Source organism: Rattus norvegicus, chromosome 9, assembly GCF_021556685.1.
Source record: "Rattus norvegicus strain SHRSP/BbbUtx chromosome 9, alternate assembly SHRSP_T2T, whole genome shotgun sequence".
Taxonomy (NCBI): Eukaryota; Metazoa; Chordata; class Mammalia; order Rodentia; family Muridae; genus Rattus; species Rattus norvegicus.
Genome location: NC_141542.1, coordinates 120,605,451 through 120,625,160, shown reverse-complemented (window position 1 = coordinate 120,625,160; position 19,710 = coordinate 120,605,451). Strand labels below are relative to the sequence as shown.

At 46.3% G+C, this 19,710-nt stretch overlaps 1 protein-coding gene across 3 annotated transcripts in view; it reads left to right on the top strand.

Annotated features, from left to right (window-relative positions):
* Twsg1 (twisted gastrulation BMP signaling modulator 1) overlaps positions 1 to 8,995 on the top strand; it is a 34,561-nt gene extending 25,566 nt beyond the window's left edge. For all 3 annotated transcript variants that reach the window (NM_001108811.3, NM_001412824.1, XM_087566965.1), the window contains 2 exon segments: positions 4,394 to 4,660; positions 5,616 to 8,995. In NM_001108811.3, coding sequence (NP_001102281.1) covers positions 4,394 to 4,660; positions 5,616 to 5,797 — 449 coding nt within the window. In that variant the 3' untranslated portion in view covers positions 5,798 to 8,995.
* The last annotated feature ends 10,715 nt before the right edge of the window (positions 8,996 to 19,710 follow it).

Sequence of the window (19,710 nt, the reverse complement as noted above, 5' to 3'; positions counted from 1 at the left end):
CCTAACAGATTGGAACAAATTCTAAGAATTTCTATTAAAGACGATTATGGTGGAATAACCCCATGTAAACCCTTAGAGGTTCAGCTTAATGGGTGCATCAGGGAGAAATAAACTCTAGGCGAGGGTCAAAGTTGGGTCTTCATCATACAAAGAGTGAAGGGTTTCCCCAGTCTAAGGACTGGACACAAAGGAAAACAGGGCAAGTGTCAGCAACTGAGGGTAAGTCTGTAACTGATTGTCTTTTTGAGAAAAGGTATCTGTACTGTAAAAAACAGTTACAAAAAGCATTTGTTTCAATCTGACTAGAAAATATTAATTAAAAGGGATTGATATTGACTATTGAAATTAATATCAGGATTTGGGGGCTGGAGACATGACTCAGTGGTTAAGAGCTCTGGCTTCACTTTGAGAACCCAGGTTCAGTTCTTACCACCTACAAGGTGGTTGACAGCCATCTCTCACTCCAGTTCCAGGGGTACAGTGCCCTCTTCAGGCCTCCATTGGCACTGCATGCACACAGTGCATAGATATCACAGATATGAATGCAGGTAAAATATCCATACATATATATAACAGGATACTCAAGAAAGATTTAAAATAGAGGGCTAGGGGGATGTCAGCCAGGAGTGGTTAAAGCACACCTTTAATCCCAGCACTCAGGAAGCAGGCTGATCTGTCTGAGTTCGAGGCCAGCCTGGTCGACAAAGCAAATTTCAGGGCACCCAGGACTGCTATACAGAGAAAACTGTCAATCAATCAATCAATCAATCAATCAATGTATGTTAAAAAAATCAAAAAATAACAGAAGAAAATGTCCCAGTGTTCGGTTGAGGGGTTCTTCACATTGAAAGACTCCACAGAATGCTGAGCGATTTCAAGAAAGACTTACCTATAGATAATCCTTTATGAAAATGTATAGCTTTGGGGTTGGGGATTTAGCTCAATTGGTAGAGCACTTGCCTAGCAAGCGCAAGGCCCTGGGTTCGGTCCCCAGCTCCGAAAAAAAAAATGTATAGCTTTCAAGTTAAAGAAGATTCTAGAAGACTTTAGAAAAAATAATACCTGGGTATGATGTACACAGCCTGGAAGGCTGGGGTGGGAATCTGTGTTTTTCCAGTATGGAACTGGTGTTGGCGGAGGGGCATGTAGATAGCAGGCAGATGCAGGTGCCTGGAATGCAGCCTGCAGCCCGCACCGCCCTCAGCAGTCATCTGGATCACTGGGTCACTGTAAGAACTAAGTTTTCTCCTTACTTTGTATTAGGTGAGCAAAGGGCAGAGCTCTGCCATGAGGGTTTCATGGATGGTTGCAGTGTGCTGTTACCATAGTTACCACTTCTGCATCCTCTTTTGCCCTCCCCACTCATATTGGCCCTCTACTGACATTGTCCCTTTGTACCTTTGTCCTTTATTAGACAGGGTCTCACTGCATAGACCACAAAGTCCTGACCAAGCTGGCTTGGAATTGACAGAGATCCACCTGCCTCTGCCTCTGAATGCTGGGATCAAAGATGTGCACCAGCCTTTGCCTTTTTAAAAAGAGAATGTACATTCTGCATTGGAGAGAGAAATTAAAGTTACAATAGAAGACCAGTGAAATAAAAGTAGGGCAGAAAAGCAAAGAGAAGACATACATTGAAGAAAAGTAGCAGGATAAACTGAGAGTTCAGTTCTGAACCACTGGGAAACAGCTACACAGGAGAGGCGGGAGACAGACAGCCCTGGCTGAGGCAGTGAGGAAAGGCTCTGAGCTCTCCTGTGAGGGGAAACTGGGCCTTCAGACTCTCAAGCAAGAGGTTGAGAATATATTTGCCTCATAATATTTTCCTCAAGAAATGTTGAAGCTCTGTTCTGTGCCCAACACCCCTAAACTTAGTAGTGCAGAGGTCCGTCCATGTGTGTCAGGCTACTGAAGCAGTGCTCACACGTGTGACGGAGCGTAGGTGTCTGTCAGAGATGAGTGGGTGGCAGTACTGACATAGAGTGGAGGTAGAATTCCTTCAAATAACAATAGCGTAGTGCTCTCGAGCAGCTATAGTTTGTCCTTATCCTACATTGTTTTATTTCTTCACAGCTTTAAAAGATGAGCTTGCTGGATTTAACAGTCTGACTCTCAGGACTTGAAATATATCATTCCAGCTGACCAAGGTGGTCACTTGGGAGACTGGGACAGCAGGATAGTCACAAGTTCAAGGCCAGCTTCATGGTGGGCTTCATGGTGAATTCAAGACAAATGTGCACAGTATAGAGGCCTTGTCTCAGAACACGCACACACACACATGCACACACGCACACACGGAGCAGTAAACACTGTTTCTCCCTTGATTCATGCTCTGATGCCCCGAATTTTGTCATCTTTGACGTCCGTCCGTGGCATCTGTGCGTTCGTCTGACTTAGTGGTGAGTTGGTGATGCTCCCACAGCAGTTTTATTGGAACTGTGCGTAACTTCGTCCAGGTCCCTGCCACCCCACGAGCTCTGCTGCTTTGCCCAGTCCTGTGGGGCAGACCTTTAGATCCTTGTCATCTCAGCCAGTTCAGTCTCTTGTGCTGTGCAGCTGTGACCCTGTGGCAGAAGCTTTGCCTTTCTGTCACGATCCCCGTACCTCTGAGTGGTGACCGCTTCCTTCCCGTGAGCTGCTTCCAGAGAGCAGCCCCCTCTCCGCCCGTCTCCGGTCCCCTCAGACTGGAGGAAGCTAGCTGCTCTAAGAAAGTGACCTCCGCTCTACTCCTTCCCACCCTGGTGCCAGATGCAGATGTCAGCTGTCCCTTGCTGTCGTGTGTCAGCTCCGGCTGTCTGTGCCCATTCATTGTCTGTCACCACTGTGGGTCCTGACTGCTTCCATCTCTCCTCCTCTCAGAACAAACCGTCCTTTGTCACCTGACTCTCTTCACAGTACTTCCAAGAGGCAGCCTCTGTGTAGTTCCTCTCCACGTCCTGAACTTAATGGTTACTATGTAAATCACATGCCTTTCCCTAATTTTATAAATGCACAACACTGAATTTTCTGCCATGTAATGATTAGCACTGGAATTTGAAGTCTGACCTTTGACCTCAGCGTGCACCCTTTCTTCTCTGGTTACCTCTTTCCTTACTGTAGATCTGGCGGAAGCCTTGCGGTGTTCAGCAGGAGTCTGCTAGACGGTGCTTGCTGTCCGCTGCACTTGAGGGTTACTGTAGCATGTGCTCATTGCAGCAGTGAGCATGCGAGCAGTTGAGTCATGAGTCTGGCTCTGCTCCTAGATTATGTAATAGCAAGCAAGACAGCCACTTTATTTGGGCCTGTTTCCTCACGGAGAGGAAAGTGTTCTTACTTGATCATTGATGTGATGTTGCCATAGAATCTAAACTGTTAAGTTCATGTATCTTAAATTTTATGAGAGATACACGTTATTCTACTCAGCTCTTGCCAATTTCTGTAAGAATATGTAAAAAATAAAAATACACACACACACACACACACACACAGAGAGAGAGAGAGAAAGAGAGAGAGAGAGAGAGAGAGAGAGAGAGAGAGATTTTTCTTGTCCTAAATTTATAAAATTTAAAGAGTTTATCATTTTTGGCTTAATTTTTCAAACTTTCACTACAGGGAAGACACAAAACTCCATAGGAGACATAGTAGATATTAAAGTGTGGGATATGATTTTGTTTTTAAAGGGTAATAACAAGGAACCTGATATACACACAGTCTTGATCCCCAGCACCACATAGAACCAGATGTTGTCTTGCACATCTGTAATCCCAGCACACGAAGGTATAGGGATAGGAGGGTTGAAGATCATCCTGGGGCTGTGGTTTGAATGAAATGTCCCCCACTGCATGTGTGTTTAAACACCTGGCCCCAGCTGAAGGGAGAAGGAGGACACCAGGCGAGCCCTGAGGTTTTATGCCTGGCCCCACTTCCTGTTCATTCTGTGCACCCTGGCTGTGAAGCTGACCACCAGCCTGGGACTGCAGGAGTGCAGTTCCACACGGGCTATACAGTGTTGGGGTTTACCTGGGGCTTGAATAGCATTCTAGCAACTGAGCTGTATCCCAAGCCCTGGGCTTCCATGCTCACACTGTTAACTGAGTTGGCGAAAGCTGACATTCCATGTCTTACACGCGCACACACAGGTGCATTCCTACATATCTGTCCTACCAAAGCCTTGGAATCCCCTTCTGTGCTGACTTGTTTCTGTTAGTGGAGGGGAGTTTGGAACTTGGTTTGCTCAATGGCTGGTTCTCATTATTTCTTTGTCTTTTCAAGGGTAAAAAGGCTATGAAAACATAAATATGTAACATTAATAATCACAGTGTTAACATACAGAGCTTTCACTCCTGGGAATTAGCAGAATCCTGCAATATTGTAATCTGTGAGGAGAGTGAACTTGTACGACCTCTTTCCACAGGTATGTGCAACCCTCGGAATTACAGCGACACACCTCCCACTTCAAAGAGCACAGTGGAGGAGCTGCATGAGCCCATCCCCTCCCTGTTCAGGGCCCTGACAGAGGGCGACACCCAGCTGAACTGGAACATCGTGTCCTTTCCGGTGGCAGAGGAGCTGACACACCACGAAAATCTCGTCTCCTTTCTAGAAACCGTGAACCAGCCACATCACCAAAATGTGTCTGTTCCCAGCAACAATGTTCACGCCCCTTTTCCCAGCGACAAAGGTACCTGTTCTACTCTGCAGTCCCTGTGGTTAGAACGTCCTCGTTCTGGGGTTTGAGTCAGACTTTACCTCTTTATTACATGACATCTGTGTTTGCTGTCAGGTGCCTGTCACAGCCCCATGAGGTCAGGGGTTTGCTGACAATGACAATTTGTTTTTATTTTGTTATTGTGTCTGTGTGCCTTTGCCCCATCCCTATGGATACTCTGCTCATCTCCCAGGCTTCCGTCCGTCAGCCTGGAAGCTTTGCTTGTTACTCCCCTTAACCCAGCCCTTTCTACTGAGCCTCCCTCTATCCATCAGGTCCCTATACAAACAACTTATTCCCAGCCAGACAGACAAGGTGCCACATGCGTGTAATCCCAGTCAGATTGCGGAAGCAGGAACCAGTCTTGGCTGCATAAGCAGAGACCCTGTTTCAGAACAGGAGCACATGCTCCTCCGTGCCCAAGAAAACCCGTAACTGTTACCATGCACTCTCGTCAATGATTTATCCCCTTTAGTTTACTTCATGCTACAGTGTGTCTTAGCTAGGCAGCCACGGGGGAGTCACAGCCTTCACTGAAAGTGTGTCCATGCTGTTGGAAAGCAGAACGTCTTTCTAGTGACATCCTCCACTTGCTAATGTGTGTTATCACTGTCAACAATTCAGTTGCTGGCTTTAGTACAAATTCTCAATGTAACTTTAGGACAGGTTTCTCCAATCTTCTTTGGACTTTGGAGAAATGTCTGTTTAGGAAACTGACATTTGTTTGTTGCTTCGTGGATGCTTGTTAGATCATCTAACCTGGTGTCTTTGCTGCCTTTCTCTAAAGTGAGTGTCTGTCTGTCAGCAAATGAAGCTCTCTTCCCTCACTTTTGTCCTGTGCTGTAAGAGGCCTAGAAGTGACTGCGGGTAACTCTGAGTGAGCGGCAGAGCTCTTCTTGTGTGTACTGAGATCTCCGTTTCCTTTCAGAGCACATGTGCACTGTGGTGTACTTTGATGACTGCATGTCCATACACCAGTGTAAGATCTCCTGTGAGTCCATGGGAGCGTCCAAATACCGCTGGTTTCACAACGCCTGCTGCGAGTGCGTCGGCCCGGAGTGCATCGACTATGGCAGCAAGACTGTCAAGTGCATGAACTGCATGTTTTAAAGAGGAAAAGAAATGCACATAAGCAGGTCAGTTACCAGGAGGACTGCAGACTACTCAGTAAGCCATGGAGTGCAGAACTCTTGAGACTAGCATGCTAGGAGTGTGTTAGACTGTATCATTGTGACTGTGCTTTGTATGTTTAATGCCTTAGCATTTGTCTGCCATTGGATTCAGTAGAACTTTAGTCACGTGAGAATCGGGTTCAGAGGAGTCCTGAAAAGATGTGACGACGTCTGACAGGAGGGGCTGCCTTCTTCCAGCTTCCCAAAGGCTTTTGGTTTTGAGCGTGATAGCCCAAGCCTGATGCATGCATGTGGCTCTCACCTGCCAGTTCTAGGATGACAGGTAGTCGCACCTGTCTCGATTGTGCCTTGACTGGCTCATCGGGTTTACATGAGTAAACATTGCCATCTATAACTCTAACAGCTCACATTCAAACTGTTTTACACTGGCTTCAGAAAGTAAACGTTTACTGTATTTCACCACAGAAGGGTTTACCTAGGGCCAGCAAGCTGGCTCAGGGGATGAACGTGCTTGCTACCAAGCCTGACCACTGAGTCTGATCCCCAGAGCCCACATCGTGGAAGGAAAGAACCAGCTCCTGTAAGTTGTCCTCTGACCTCCATGCATGTACAGTGCATGCATACAGGTATGCATGTGCGTGCACACATAAATAACTACATGGTTAAAAAATGTAAACCTCTTACAAGGTGAAATCTAAATCCACCGTGTAGTGCTCACGCCGACAGTGACTTTGACAGTGTCCGCCGAAGTGCTGATGCAGTGGTGTACAGAGTCACCACCATTCATCAGAGTGGCAGACTTGCCTCTGCCGAGAACTGCATGGCACGGCTTTGAAACGGCATCAAATGCACTGTGAGGACCTGGATGGAGAAGTAGCCAGGGAAGAGCAGCGGGGCTGCAGATGAAGCCACATGAGGAGGCTCCATGTAGAGCCCCAGGTAGCAGCCGTCTGTCCCTCTTCAGGTGCACAGCATGGCTGAATGTGAGGCTGGCAGGAGAGCGTCTGGCTCAGCAGCACAAACCAGCCAGGGTCTCCAGCATGCGTGAGAAGGGAGAGGCTTGAAGAAAGATTTGCAGACATGGTCAGAGAAGGGCAAAAATGTTGGGAACTCCTAGTAGGGCCCACCTTAAAGCTATGAATAGTCACTGATTTTGTCACTTTGTAGCACTGCATTTGTTTCTGGATATCTGAATCTAAATAAGCATCATATTTCAAGGAGCTATATTTCTGAAATTACAGGGGAAGCTGTTTAGTATGTTGACTCCTAGCCTACTACAGAATTATCCAGTATTTTCTTCTGTAGTGTTTCCAGGGAGACAGACTTCAATACTGCAACCCTTCATAGTAATAATATCCTCACCTTTAAGCATGAATCAAAGCAAATATTTAAATACACAGACTCAATTTTATAGACTTGCTATTTTCTCTAGTGCATATCTGAATTAAAAGTAACTTTTTAGGAATAATCTTTATATGACTACATATTTTAGTACATAAAATAGAAAATGTTCTCAAACACATTCTGTATTCTCATTTGACTAGCTACAAGACCGGATTATAATGGCTGTCCATGATAATATCCGATAGATAGCAGGTGGGTGCGCAAGGTCTTCCAGCCTTGTACGACGCTGACTTAGGCCGTGGGTGGGTGTGATTATTAAACACCAGGGTCCTCCCACCTTTACCCTCAGGGCCTTGCAGACTCTTCAGCTCCTTCCTTCTTAGCTCCCAAGGGCTGTGGTCTTCTTGAAATCAGGAGGAGTTCTGAAGGACCACAGCCGCTGTTCTCAAGAAAGTTTGTACATGACGGAAGGATGTTCTGATGGTTTCCCGCAGTGTGTCTCGTGGTTGTTGTTGTTGTTGCTATTGTGGTTCTTTTTTGTTGTGAGACAGGATCTCTGTGCAGCCTGGCCGACCTGGAATGTGTCGTGTAGACCAAGCTGGCTGTCCTCGTGTTTTCTCTGCGATGGCCATAAACATTGTTCAAATACGTCACCATCTTTTTAAAACTTTCATTATTAAAGTTTAAAATATAGTGTGTCTTTTTTTACTGTATACATTTTCTGTCAACAATTTTTAAACCATTTGCTTTAACTTTTTTGTTGCCCTGTTCTTCCCATTAGAAATGATCCCCACTGAGATAAATTTTATATTCATATTTTGTGTATTTCTCCTGATTTGCCAAGGCCTTGAAGAAATAGCAGCCATTACCTGAGAGGTTTTATTTTCAGAGCCAAGGGTTGTGTGCATACTTGTGCTCCCACCACAGAGAGGCTGAACAAGACAATGTCCAATCAGAGGATCCAGCCTGGCCCCGAGTCCATTGTGAGACATAGCCTCAGACAGCTCAAGTCCTGTATTCAATGTTTTGAGTAGTGGCTTTTTCCTAAATTGAAATTAAAGATTTCAGAAGCTAGCAGTAGCACTAAGTTTGGACTTTCCACAGCATTCTAGCAATTACACTCCTTACTGAAGAGTTTATAATAGTTATGTTTCTTTCTCAATAAAAAATGATCTTGTTTGTCTTATAGCCAGATCCAAAAAAAACACTAGACTTTAAGGTCTAGAGGTGGGACTGTCACCTGTCCTGGTGCAGCCCCTGTTCCGCCCTGAGCACCAATGAGAGACAAGCACTGGCTTGTGGACCAGAAGTTGTTATTAAACTTACACGTATTTGCTTCCTATAGCAAGACATGGGCTTATGGGCAAGTTTTTCTCATAACATTTATGAGAAAACATTTTTTCCCCATAACATTTAATTAGGGCTGAACTTACTCATAATTAAGGTGCGAAGGTGAAAAGAATTGGAGTGAAATGTACTGTTTGTTTGCACAGGATGCTGTGAATGGGTCCACACACCAAAGTATAACTTGTAATGTTTCAGAAAATAGCGCTGTTATTAGCATATTTGAACAAATATTTACAATTTTAAAAAAGCACCAAAATAGAAAAAAAGAAAGTAAAAATCTGGAGAATGAGAGCTGAGAATGGGCTGCGGTTTAAAGGGCTGTACTTAGAAAGCATCTTTTAAAGACTCTAAAGGCTTTGTTCATTCCCAAGAGTCTATGTTGATTCATTTAACGTGACCGACGACTTATATCTATAGTTGTGAATATTTTCATTGGTTGTCTCTGTAATCAAAAAAAGGTATTTTAATAAAAAATAGAAATGACTGTGAGTTGTATTTTTTCTTAATTTCAGCAGAGAATGCTGACTATGGAGTTAACACTCTTCCCTTGCAGGATGTCCCCACAGAGTCTGCTGGACCAGCTCATCCAAGTGTGAAACAAATGCTTCACCATTCTGCTTCTGCAGGGCCCTGACAGTGGCTGCCTTAGAGTGCTCTAGCAGACAGACTGACAGGCATGTCATGTGACAGCACCCAAGGCAGCCATGAATGTGGCCCAGCACATATGTGTGTGGATGTCATATTGCAGGGTCAAGACTGAACAGTCCTGATAGGGTTAGAAAGAGAAAGGGGTGTGAGAAGTGACTTTCCCAGCTCTCCCACTGTAGCTTGCTGTCATGACCTCACTGTCAGATGCTGGGAAGAGGCACCACAGCCAAGGCAGCTTATGAAGAAAGCACTTAACTGAAGGCCCGCTTTACACTTCGGAGGTTAGTCCCTGGTCATCATGGTGGGGATGGGGCAGTAGGCAGGCAAGCACAGTGTTGGAGCAGCAGCTGAATATCGATTCACAGACTTAGCACATCAGATGTCAGGATGGAAACACCATTCAGGCCTTGAAGCCCAACACAGCAACCCCACATACCAAAACAGGAGCAAAGACCTGCCAAAGCCGGGCTGAAGGCTATGTCAGCATCCCAGGATGTGGCTGGGAAAGTCCTCCAGTGAAACTCCTGTACGTGCTAACCCTGCAGGTTTGCTTCTATAGTTCTGCTTCTTGCTAACTGAAGTGTGCCAGCCAGGATACAGGTTTTTGTGAATCAATACAAAGGCCTGGGCGGCATAGTTTGGGCCAACAGTAAAGACTCTCCATTTGGCTTTCGGACTGCCCAAGTGGTCTCTGGTGGGCTTACCTCGAAACAGGAGCAGGCAGTGATGAAGGCCTGGCCTGGCATGGGCTTTGAAACCTTAAAGTCCACCCCCAGTGACTCACCTTCTCCAGTAACACCATCCTTACCTTTTCTAAGTAGTCCCTCCTCTCGACTGGGAGTGAAGCATTCAGATATATGAGCCCACCAAGGCCATTCTCATTCAACCCACCACACGTGCTAAAATCTGCCACCTCAGAGAACACGCGAGTGTGAAGAGTATGTTATGCTAAAGAGAGAAGATGAGGGGACGGGGCTGGGAAGTGAGTGAGGAAAGACAGGATCCTTGTTTGGAAAGTCATTCCAGTGGCAGGCAGTCATGCAGAGGTTAGAGCTGAGACACAAAATTGGAGACCACACCCGCAGCCTTGATGATCAGACATCCAGGTGGCAGGACAGTGCCAGGTGCACCTGTCCCTACAAGCAGTTGGCAGGCATGATGGTACACACCTTTAATCCCAGCAGTGTCAAGGCAAGAGGATCTCTGTGAGTTCTCTCTGTGAGTTCAAAGCCAGCATGGTCTACATAGCAAGTTCCATGATAAGACAATGTAGAAAGATCCTTTTTTAAAAAATTGCTACATAGTAATTAGGTATATTTGTGGGACACAATGTGACCTTTCAGGACATGTATACAATGTGTAATGATATCGTGCATGTGTACACACACACACACACACACACACACACACACACACACACACACGTCACCTCAAACTGATTCTTTGTGTTACAAATATTAAAAAAAAAAAAACAACTTTGTACTGTTTCTTCAGATTCTATTCTTGTCAACATTAGTTCTGCTGTGCTTTGGAACACCAGCAGTGAACCCCACCCACCTGTGCCAGCAGTGAGCCCCCACCCACCTCTGCCAGCAGTTAACCCCACCCACCTGTGCCAGCAGTGAGCCCCACCCACCTGTGCCAGCAGTGAGCTCCGACCTGCCTGGCTGTTGCACATCTTGCTGTTCCTCTCGTGCCTTCGAACCCCTTGCTTTCCAGCCTCTGGCGGCCACAGCACCTGCTCTGCTCCACTGCCTGCACGTGACATGCAGTCCAGCATGTAACATAATATTCCCTTGCACCCATGGAGATAAAAAATCCAGTTTTTTATGTGACTAAGTAGCACTGAGAATGTATACTCTTCCTGTATCCAACTACCCATAGAACTGTTCGCAGGCGGCAGGCCTGGTAGTCCCCTCTATTACCACCGGGTAGGAATGGGGGTGGGGGTTGTAGCACAGAGTTGTGGGGGGTGTTTTAGGGATTGTAGGTCTTTAACACTTCGATTTTTATTTTTTTCCTAACGAATAAAAAGGAAATTCATTTTACCCAGTGTTAGCCCAAATTGATGGAGGCCATTGTTTGGCTGAAGCCTCTGCAGCAGAAGCAGAAATAGTCTCTCACACCCCATGCCCCAGAACCAAACCTTAAGGAGCTGGTAAATCCCCCGAGAGACCAGTTTTTCTTGCAAGAGCAGACTTGAGTCTACCTGAGCATAAGAAAGGCCACCTGCTTTAATCTTTTCCAAAAATAATAATAATAACTAGATGCAACAGATTGTAACCAGTCAAGTTTTTTTTTCTATGCCATTTCCTTATTCTAAATTTGCAAAGCCCACTATTTGGTGGGAGTTCTCCATGTTTTGTAGAGGATGCACCCTGATTGATAGATAACTAGTAAAAGTCGATTAGATCTGTGACTCAAACTATTACAGTGTCATCTTTGACTCACTTAGTTTTGGAGGCAGTCTGGTTTTATTGTCTAGGTTAGTCTTAAACTCCTGGGTCAAGTGACCTGGCCCCAGCCTCCTTGAGTCAGTAGGACTAGAGGCATAAGCCACCCTCTCCTTTTGACTTGCAGCTTTGGCTTTGAGATGTGTGTCAGTTTGGAGTACACAGAGAAATCTTCCTTCTCTCCTGCTGGCACTGGGGGCTGGGGAGTTCTCAGGCTGGATCTTGGAAAACCAGAGACCCCCATCTGCTGGCCAGAGAGACCAAACTTCCCCTTACGGGATTTCGAGGAGCCACCGAGGCTCAGTCACAGCCACCGCACTATATAGCAAGATGACTGTGTGACATGTGACCTGGCCCTCTATCTTCCTGTTGCAGCCTTCTCTATCTGACATACCTGCAAAGGTAACGCCTGCCCCCTTCTCCAATAAATAAGAAGGCCTTTGTGTCACTGAGCCTCAGAGAGCCTAGAATTACCCTGTAGGAGCCTTCTGTTCTTCAGAAACTTTCCTGTTTCAGATACTCTGCTGGAAGAAGAGAGAACTGGAAGCTGGGAAGAGATCTCATCTCTGTGGCCCCATCTCAATGTGCTCTCTACCTACCTGGCTGGGGCTTGTAGGCAGGCATTTTCCCCAGCTTCTGCATTGCCCTTTCTAAGGGAAGTTCCCTCCTGGAAATAGTGGCAGCCCAGCCTAGAGAATCCCCGGATAGGTGACAGAGGCTTCTAGCTGATATCAGTCAGATTTTACCTGATTTAAAGAAAGCAATGAGACAGGCTGTGTTGCCACCCTGGTTTACAGGGTGGTATCTATGTCCCCTATACCACCCCCATCCCATCCCCACCCCACCCCACCCCCATCACTGTCAGAAGTGAGTCATCTAGGAAGGCTAAAGGTGTTTAAGTAAGTTTTCTGGAGATGGCACATCGTTTGTTTTCTGCATGGCCTGGGATGGGAGAGCTCTGAGAGGCGAGGTCCTAAGAGACTTCGTCCTAGGATTGCTTCTCACAGCTGATTCGCCTTTCCCTGTCCCTGTGGCACAACTTAATGATTCCTGGGCATCAGCCCACACTATTGGGCAGATTTCCCACATGTCAATGTGAACATGAACCTTCCTGAATCAATGCTGTTTAGATGAATTAATGATTTTATAGAATTCCTGATTTGCTAACTTTAGGAAGTTTTTGGGAGATGGCTTTAGCTCCTTTCAGAATCAAGAATATAATATGCCCATTCCTCATAGACTAGTAAGTAAAGGCTGCATAATAAGAAATACAGCGAGCTTTCACAGTTATACTAAGAAGGGAGATAGGCTTGGGTCAGATTTGTGATCAAGAAGACCTTGGGTCAGGTCCAAAGATGAGGCCACAGGTGTACACTGTGATAAATCAAGGCCATGGGAAACTGCTGCTTTGAACTTATACTGAGCTTAGAGAATGAAACACTGCTTTGAACTTAATATCAACACCCTTCTGTAACTCCCCTTTCGTGTAACATTTTATCTGTGAAGTGATTTTCTAAAGAACTTTTGTCTAAGAAGGTATAAGGAGGCCAGAGAGAAGGAATAAGATGGTAACATCCGGGGCTCTGCCCCATCCATCCAAATGCATATATGTATATATCCATTTGTCTATACATATGTATGTATGTATGTAAATATGAACGGACACTTGTGGAGCTGGTAAGACAGGTGGTCAGCCCCAACCAGAGGGTGTATGTATATATATATATATATATATACATATATATATATATATATGAATATGTAATGTATGTGTATGGATATGTAATGTATGTGTACGAATATGTAATATATATGAATATGTAATGTGTTGTATGAATATGTGATGCATCTGTATGAATATGTAAAGCATGTGTGTGAATATGTAATACATATGTGTGAATATGTAATGCAGTGTGTGAATATGTAATACATATGTGTGAATATGTAATGCAGTGTGTGAATATGTAATGCATGTGTATGAATATGTGATGTGTGTATGAATATGTAATATATCTGTGCATATTGCCTGCATAAAAAGTTTTCTTTCTGCATGTGTGACTTTCTTTTCCTTTTTCTCTGGCTCTCATAGAATTAATGAAACCCTAAAAGAACAAAAAGACCCGAATAAATGACCTTCCTTACCTTACAACTCTCCACTCCTACCCCACCCTGGCTCCAGAATAGCAAAGAGTTAGGAAAGAAAAAATTTTACCAAGAGTGAACTACTTTTGCCCTAACAGTCCCTACTTTTGCCATACTTTTGTCCCCTATCTCTGCCTCCCCTGAGGTTTCGGTGGTGCTGGGAAGCCCCGCCCCTCACCCCACCCCCCACCCCGCAAACACCCTGTCTCATACACTTCTACTGTCTGTCCTGCTTCTGTTGCCGCCCAGGTTCTGCATAAGTCATTCCTTCTGCTGGCCCAGGTATTCATAGACTGGTTCCTTGGTCTGATCAGGTCTCAAATGCTACCTGTTCACTCAGGCCTTCTCTGCCCCTCTCCCGATGACTCATCATCCCGCTCTAATTCCTTCATACCAGAGATACTCCCTACAGGTAGCTTTGATGCCTGCTTATTATCTGTTCTCTGGGCGCAAGTGGCAGAACCTCTGTGGTTGGGTGTTGTAGAACTGTGTACTCCATGTTACTTTTGGGAGTTTGGTCCCCGGTATGGCAAGGTTGGGAGGTGGTGGGGCCTAGGAAGTGGGGGCTACAGGAAGTGATTAGGCACAGGTTTCCTTTTCTTGTCAGTGACAGAATCCCTAAGAGATGTGTTGGGGCTGAGGAGTTCCGTGCTATAGTTCTTTTTGCACACAACCACTGGCTCCCTTTCTGTTTTCCAGCCGGTTGAGATGAGGCTACGCAGCCCCTCCAGAATGCTATCACCACGCTACTTAAGCTGTAGCCACCAGTCTTATAAGAAATCCCCAGCCTTGGGAATGGAGCCACAGCCTTGGTTTTGAGCTATGATAATGTATTAGCCTTGCCCAATGCTAACTAAATCTTTCTTTAAGGGGTCTTTTTGTTGGTTTTGTTTGTTTGGTTTTTTTTTTCTTGTTCTTTTGTTTTGTTTTAATGCTCCTGTGGGAGTTTATGCTTATCATATGCATTCAGGAGCCTCTGGAAGTCAGAAAAGAGGGCTTTGGATCTCCCAGAACTGAAGTTCCAGGTGTCGATTCTGGAAAGCCAACACAGCGGGGTCCTCCCAAGAACAGCAAGTGCTGTTAACTGTTAACTGTTGAGCCATTTCTCCAGCCGAGACACACACACACACACACACACACACACACACACACACACACACATACAATTTTTTTTAAAAGAATCTGTCAGAAGAATGGTTTCAGTTGTTGTTGCTTGTTTGTTTTTTGGTTTTTTGATTTTTTTTCTTTTCTCAAGAAAGGGTTTCTCTGTGTAATAGCCCTGGCAGTCTTGGACTCGCTTTATAGACCTGGCTGGCCTCACACTCAGAGATGGGCCTGGCTTTGCCTCCTCCCAGTGCTGGAATCAAACCACGTCTGGCCTCAGAAGAACTTTTTCATTTTTTAAAATTTATTTATTTACACCCTGACTGCAGCATCCCTTTTCTCACCTCCTTCCATATACTCCTTCTCCTCTCCCCCACCATGCCCCTCTCTTTCTTCTCAGAGAAGAGGAGGCCTCCCATAGGGGTCCAAAGGCAGGCAACAGAGTGAGAGACAGTCCCTGCTATGGTTGTTAGGGGTCCCGAGAGACCGAGATACACATCTGTTACCTAAGTGTAGGGGTATATGTCCGTCACAGGCATGTTCTTGGGTTGGTTATTCGGTCTCTGAATGGGTGAGCCCCTATGGGCTGGGGCTAGTCAGTTCTGAGGTCTTCTGGTGGTATCCCTTGATCCCTCTGGCTCTTCTAATCCTTTCCTCTCTCTCCTTCATAAGATTCCCTAGGCTCCGCCTGATGTTTGGCTGTGGGTCTCTGTATCTGTCTCCATCAGCTGCTGGGTGAAGCCTCTCAGAGGACAGTTATGTCAGGCTCCTGTCTGCAAGCACAGGACTTTACAGGACTTTAATCTCAGCACTTAGGAGGCAGAGGCAGGCGGATCTCTGTGAGCTTGAGGACAGCCTGGTCTACAGAGTAAGTTCCAGGACAGCCAGGGCTACATTGAAGAACCCTGTCTTGAAAAACCAGAGAGAGGGGGAGGGAGGAGAGGAGAGAGAGAGAATAGGGAGAGGGATAGGAATTTTTTTTTTTTTTTCGGAGCTGAAGACCGAACCCAGGGCCTTGCGCTTGCTAGGCAAGCGCTCTACCACTGAGCTAAATCCCCAACCCCAGGAAGGTATTTTTAAAGACTGTTTTTAATCACATAAAACACTAGCCCAGGTTTGCATCTGTTAGTGATGCTTGTTATGTGGAAACTACTGTTTTCCTCAACCTCTCTAAGGCCCCATTCTCCTATCTTGATAACGGGGAGCCTCCATGCCTTAAGACTCAGAATGTCCTCGTCATCGTGGTCATACACAGAGTTTACTTCGTTGGTGGGGCCAGGGCTCGAAGCAGGGAAGGGAGCACTGAAGGGTTCTCGTGTTAAGGTCACTGACCATTTACTAGGGTGAACCTTCTCTGCAAGAGTTCGCAGCTCTCATTTGTGAGCTGCTTTATGTAGACTTTCCAGGTCCTTCTGGGGATCTTTTTGCACAAGAGTGTGACGCTCCTCCAGGCTGCAGCACACATCCTGGCTCCACTCCTGCAGCTATGGCAGGGGTGGGGTGGGGGTGGGGGTCGTGCTCATGCTCCAAAACAATGACAAAGACAACAACACAAAGCCGATGTGACTCCCCAAAGGACGTGGCCTCCAGCTGATGAGGAACAGTGACTGCAGTCCCGGAGCCATTCTGTTGACACTGGAACACCCTCCTGGGCTGTGCGGAGAAGGGCCTTCCCCAGCATGCTGGTCTCCAAGGTCTCCTCCTGCGGTCTTTGATTTCTGGATAAACAGCAGAACATCCACGAACATGTGAGAAGGAGAGGAAATTGGTTCTTATTCAGTGTTTGATTCCTCTGATGCTAATGAGTTATACAGACAGACTGGGAAAAACACTACCCATAATTTCAGTTGCTTTCAAATGCTGATCTTTCTACTGGAGCTATAAGCCAGGTCTGCAATGGGGACCCTTCTCCAGGGGAGCAGAGACAGCACCTCAGAGCACGCACACATTCCACAGGCCGGGAACTGAAGGAAGACACCTCTCCTGGCTCTCAGAGCTTATCCAACTGCATCCTGGGTAGGAGACCTCTCCCTTCATTCACAAGTCAGTGACGGTATGGCCTGTGTGCACTGATTCCATACCGGTGCCAGCTAGTTTTATGTCAACTTGACACAGCTAGCATCATCTGAGAAATGGGAACCTCAATTGAAAAAAAAATGCTTTCCTAAGATTGGGATTTTGGGCAAGCCTGTGGGCATTTTCTTAATTAGTGATTGATGGGGAGGACCCACTCTCTTGTGGATGGTTCCATCCCTGGGCTGTGCAAGCCATGAGGAGCAAGCCAGTCAGCAGCATCCCTCCATGGCATCAGCTTCTGCCTCCAGGTTCCTGCCCTGCCTGAGTTCCTGTCCTGGCTTCCTTTGATGATGAACAGTGATGTGGAAGTGTAAGCCAGCCCTTTTCTCCCTAACTTGCTTTTGGCCGTAGTGTTGGTGATCATATCTACGTGCTTCTCTTCTTTCCTCTCCTTTGTATGTTTGTGTGCATACTGTGCATAGGTATGTGTGCTGTGTGTATAGGTATGCATATGTGTGTGCACGTGTGTATTTTGTACGTGTGTGCATGTTTGTGCTGTGTATACATGTACATATGTGCGTGTATGTGTGTGCACATGTGTGGTGGCCAAAAGACACCTACAGTGTCATTCTTCAAAAGCCATATAGGTTGTTTTTTGAGACAAAGTTTCTCACTGGCCTGGAGGCCAGGTGGCCAGCGAGCCTCAGAGGCCATCTCTGCCTCCTCAGTGCCGAGTTGACTGGGCCACCACACCCAGCTTTGTTTGCTTGGTTGGTTTGGGGTTTTGTTTTGCTTTCTGTGGGTCCTGGGATAGAACCCAACACTTCACTGCCCAGGCAGTCCCTGCCCCTCCATGAAGCAGGTCCACTGACTCCGGCATAGAGAAGCTAAGAAAGTAACAGGGCCAGGGAGGAGAGGTGCTGGGAGCAAGTGCCAGAGGCTGGGCTGACAAGGCTGGGCACAAACAAGGGAAGGTCAGGGAGGATATTCTCTCAGTAATCAGCCTGAGTGGGAACTTGGCTAAACCATTCTAATTACACGGGGCTGGGGGAGGGTGGGGCTGTTGTCTGTGCCTGTCACAGCTGTGACTGGAAGAAAAGCTACAGAGTGAGAGAAACGGAGGACACAGCCCAGTTGCATACAAGGTGGGGCTGCATCTCGGGCTCCTTCACTGAGGCACGCAGACCCACCTTGACTCCAGAATTCTCCTCAGCCTGCATGTCTGTGCCTGCATGGGACAGCCGGGACTTTCTTACCACGATCTGATTGATTTTTAAGAAATTTCAGTTGATACTGACTGTCCAAAACCTAGGAGATAAAATATTCTAGACGGGTTGTCTCTGCACAAATCTAACTTTAGCTCTAAGAAGGGAAGATTGCTTTAGTGTTGTAGGTCGGTGCAGGCCTGCACCCAAGCCTCTGTACAACTGCTACCTGCATGGTAAAGCCCAATCCAGTGCCACCCTTCACACTGGACGTATGTACCTGTCACCTGCAACAGACCACTGAGTTGGTGGCGTTCTTTTTTTTTTTTTTCCCCCGGAGCTGGGGACCGAACCCAGGGCCTTGCGCATGCTAGGCAAGCGCTCTACCGCTGAGCTAAATCCCCAACCCCAGTTGGCCGCATTCTTCCAGGCCACGGTTCCTTCCAGGAGCCTGGACACCTCCGGCCCATCCGTCTTGGTTCCATTAGCAGGAAACATAGTGCTTACCACTTCTAGGAGTCTGTGGGTGACTTCTCCATAACAGAAGCATATTAATTTCCATTAAAGCTCAGTCAGCAAAATACATCACAGAAGCACGGAGACAGTTTGATCCCTAGCGCTCACATAAAAAGTGTGCAAAGTAGGCCTCCTTTGTCATCCCAGAGATGGGGAGTGGAGGCAGACAAGTCCCCGAGGCTAACTGGACAGCCAGCCTCCCTTAATGACGCCATGGAAAACCAGAGTGGAGCCAGCTGCTGACACAGCAGGTAGAGGTGTTTGCCACAGAGCCTGCAAACCTCAGCTCAATCCCCGGGTCCCACAGGGAAGCAGAGAACCAGCTCTTAAAAGTCATCCTCTGATTCTGGTACTAACACAAAATGAGTGAGGTGTAGTACCCTTGGATGTGTAATCAAAGCAACACATTGTAACGTTTGTAAAATTGTAAACAGACTTAATGAATTCTAAGTATATTGGTCCTGCAGAATGATGTTGATGGGATAAAATGCATGTATGTGATAGGTGAAGACGAAATGGAGTGAATTGAGGAGATGGGGAAAGGTAGAAGATGGCCAGATGTTTAAAGAACAGTCAGACTCTGTTTTGTGTATGTTAGACTGAGAATTTAATTCTATTTATATTTAACAAGAATATCAATGAGAAATTTGCAAATTTGTTTTACAATTGTGGTCTGTGGGTGGTATGATGGGTGTTGTTTGTGGAAAGCAACAAGGTTTTATTACTTACTGATTGAAAACATTAAAGTTCCCTAGTGCCAAAAAAAAAAAAAAGTCATCCTCTGGGGGTTGGGGATTTAGCTCAGTGGTAGAGTGCTTGCCTAGCAAGCTCAAGGCCCTGGGTTCGGTCCCCAGTTCCCCCCCCCCAAAAAAAAAAGTCATCCTCCTACCAATCCACACCCACAATCCATCCACCCAGCAACAAGTGTAAAAACATTGAAAAAGCAAGGTGCTCCTGAAGAAAGACATCTGAGGTCGACCTCCGGCCTCCATACACATCCGGGCACATATGTCAACCAGCGTCCTACGTCAAGCAGGAAGCTCGACGTCTGATTCTGTTTGTTCTGAGGAATTTACGTGTGTGTGTGTGTGTGTGTGTGTGTGTGTGTGTGTGTG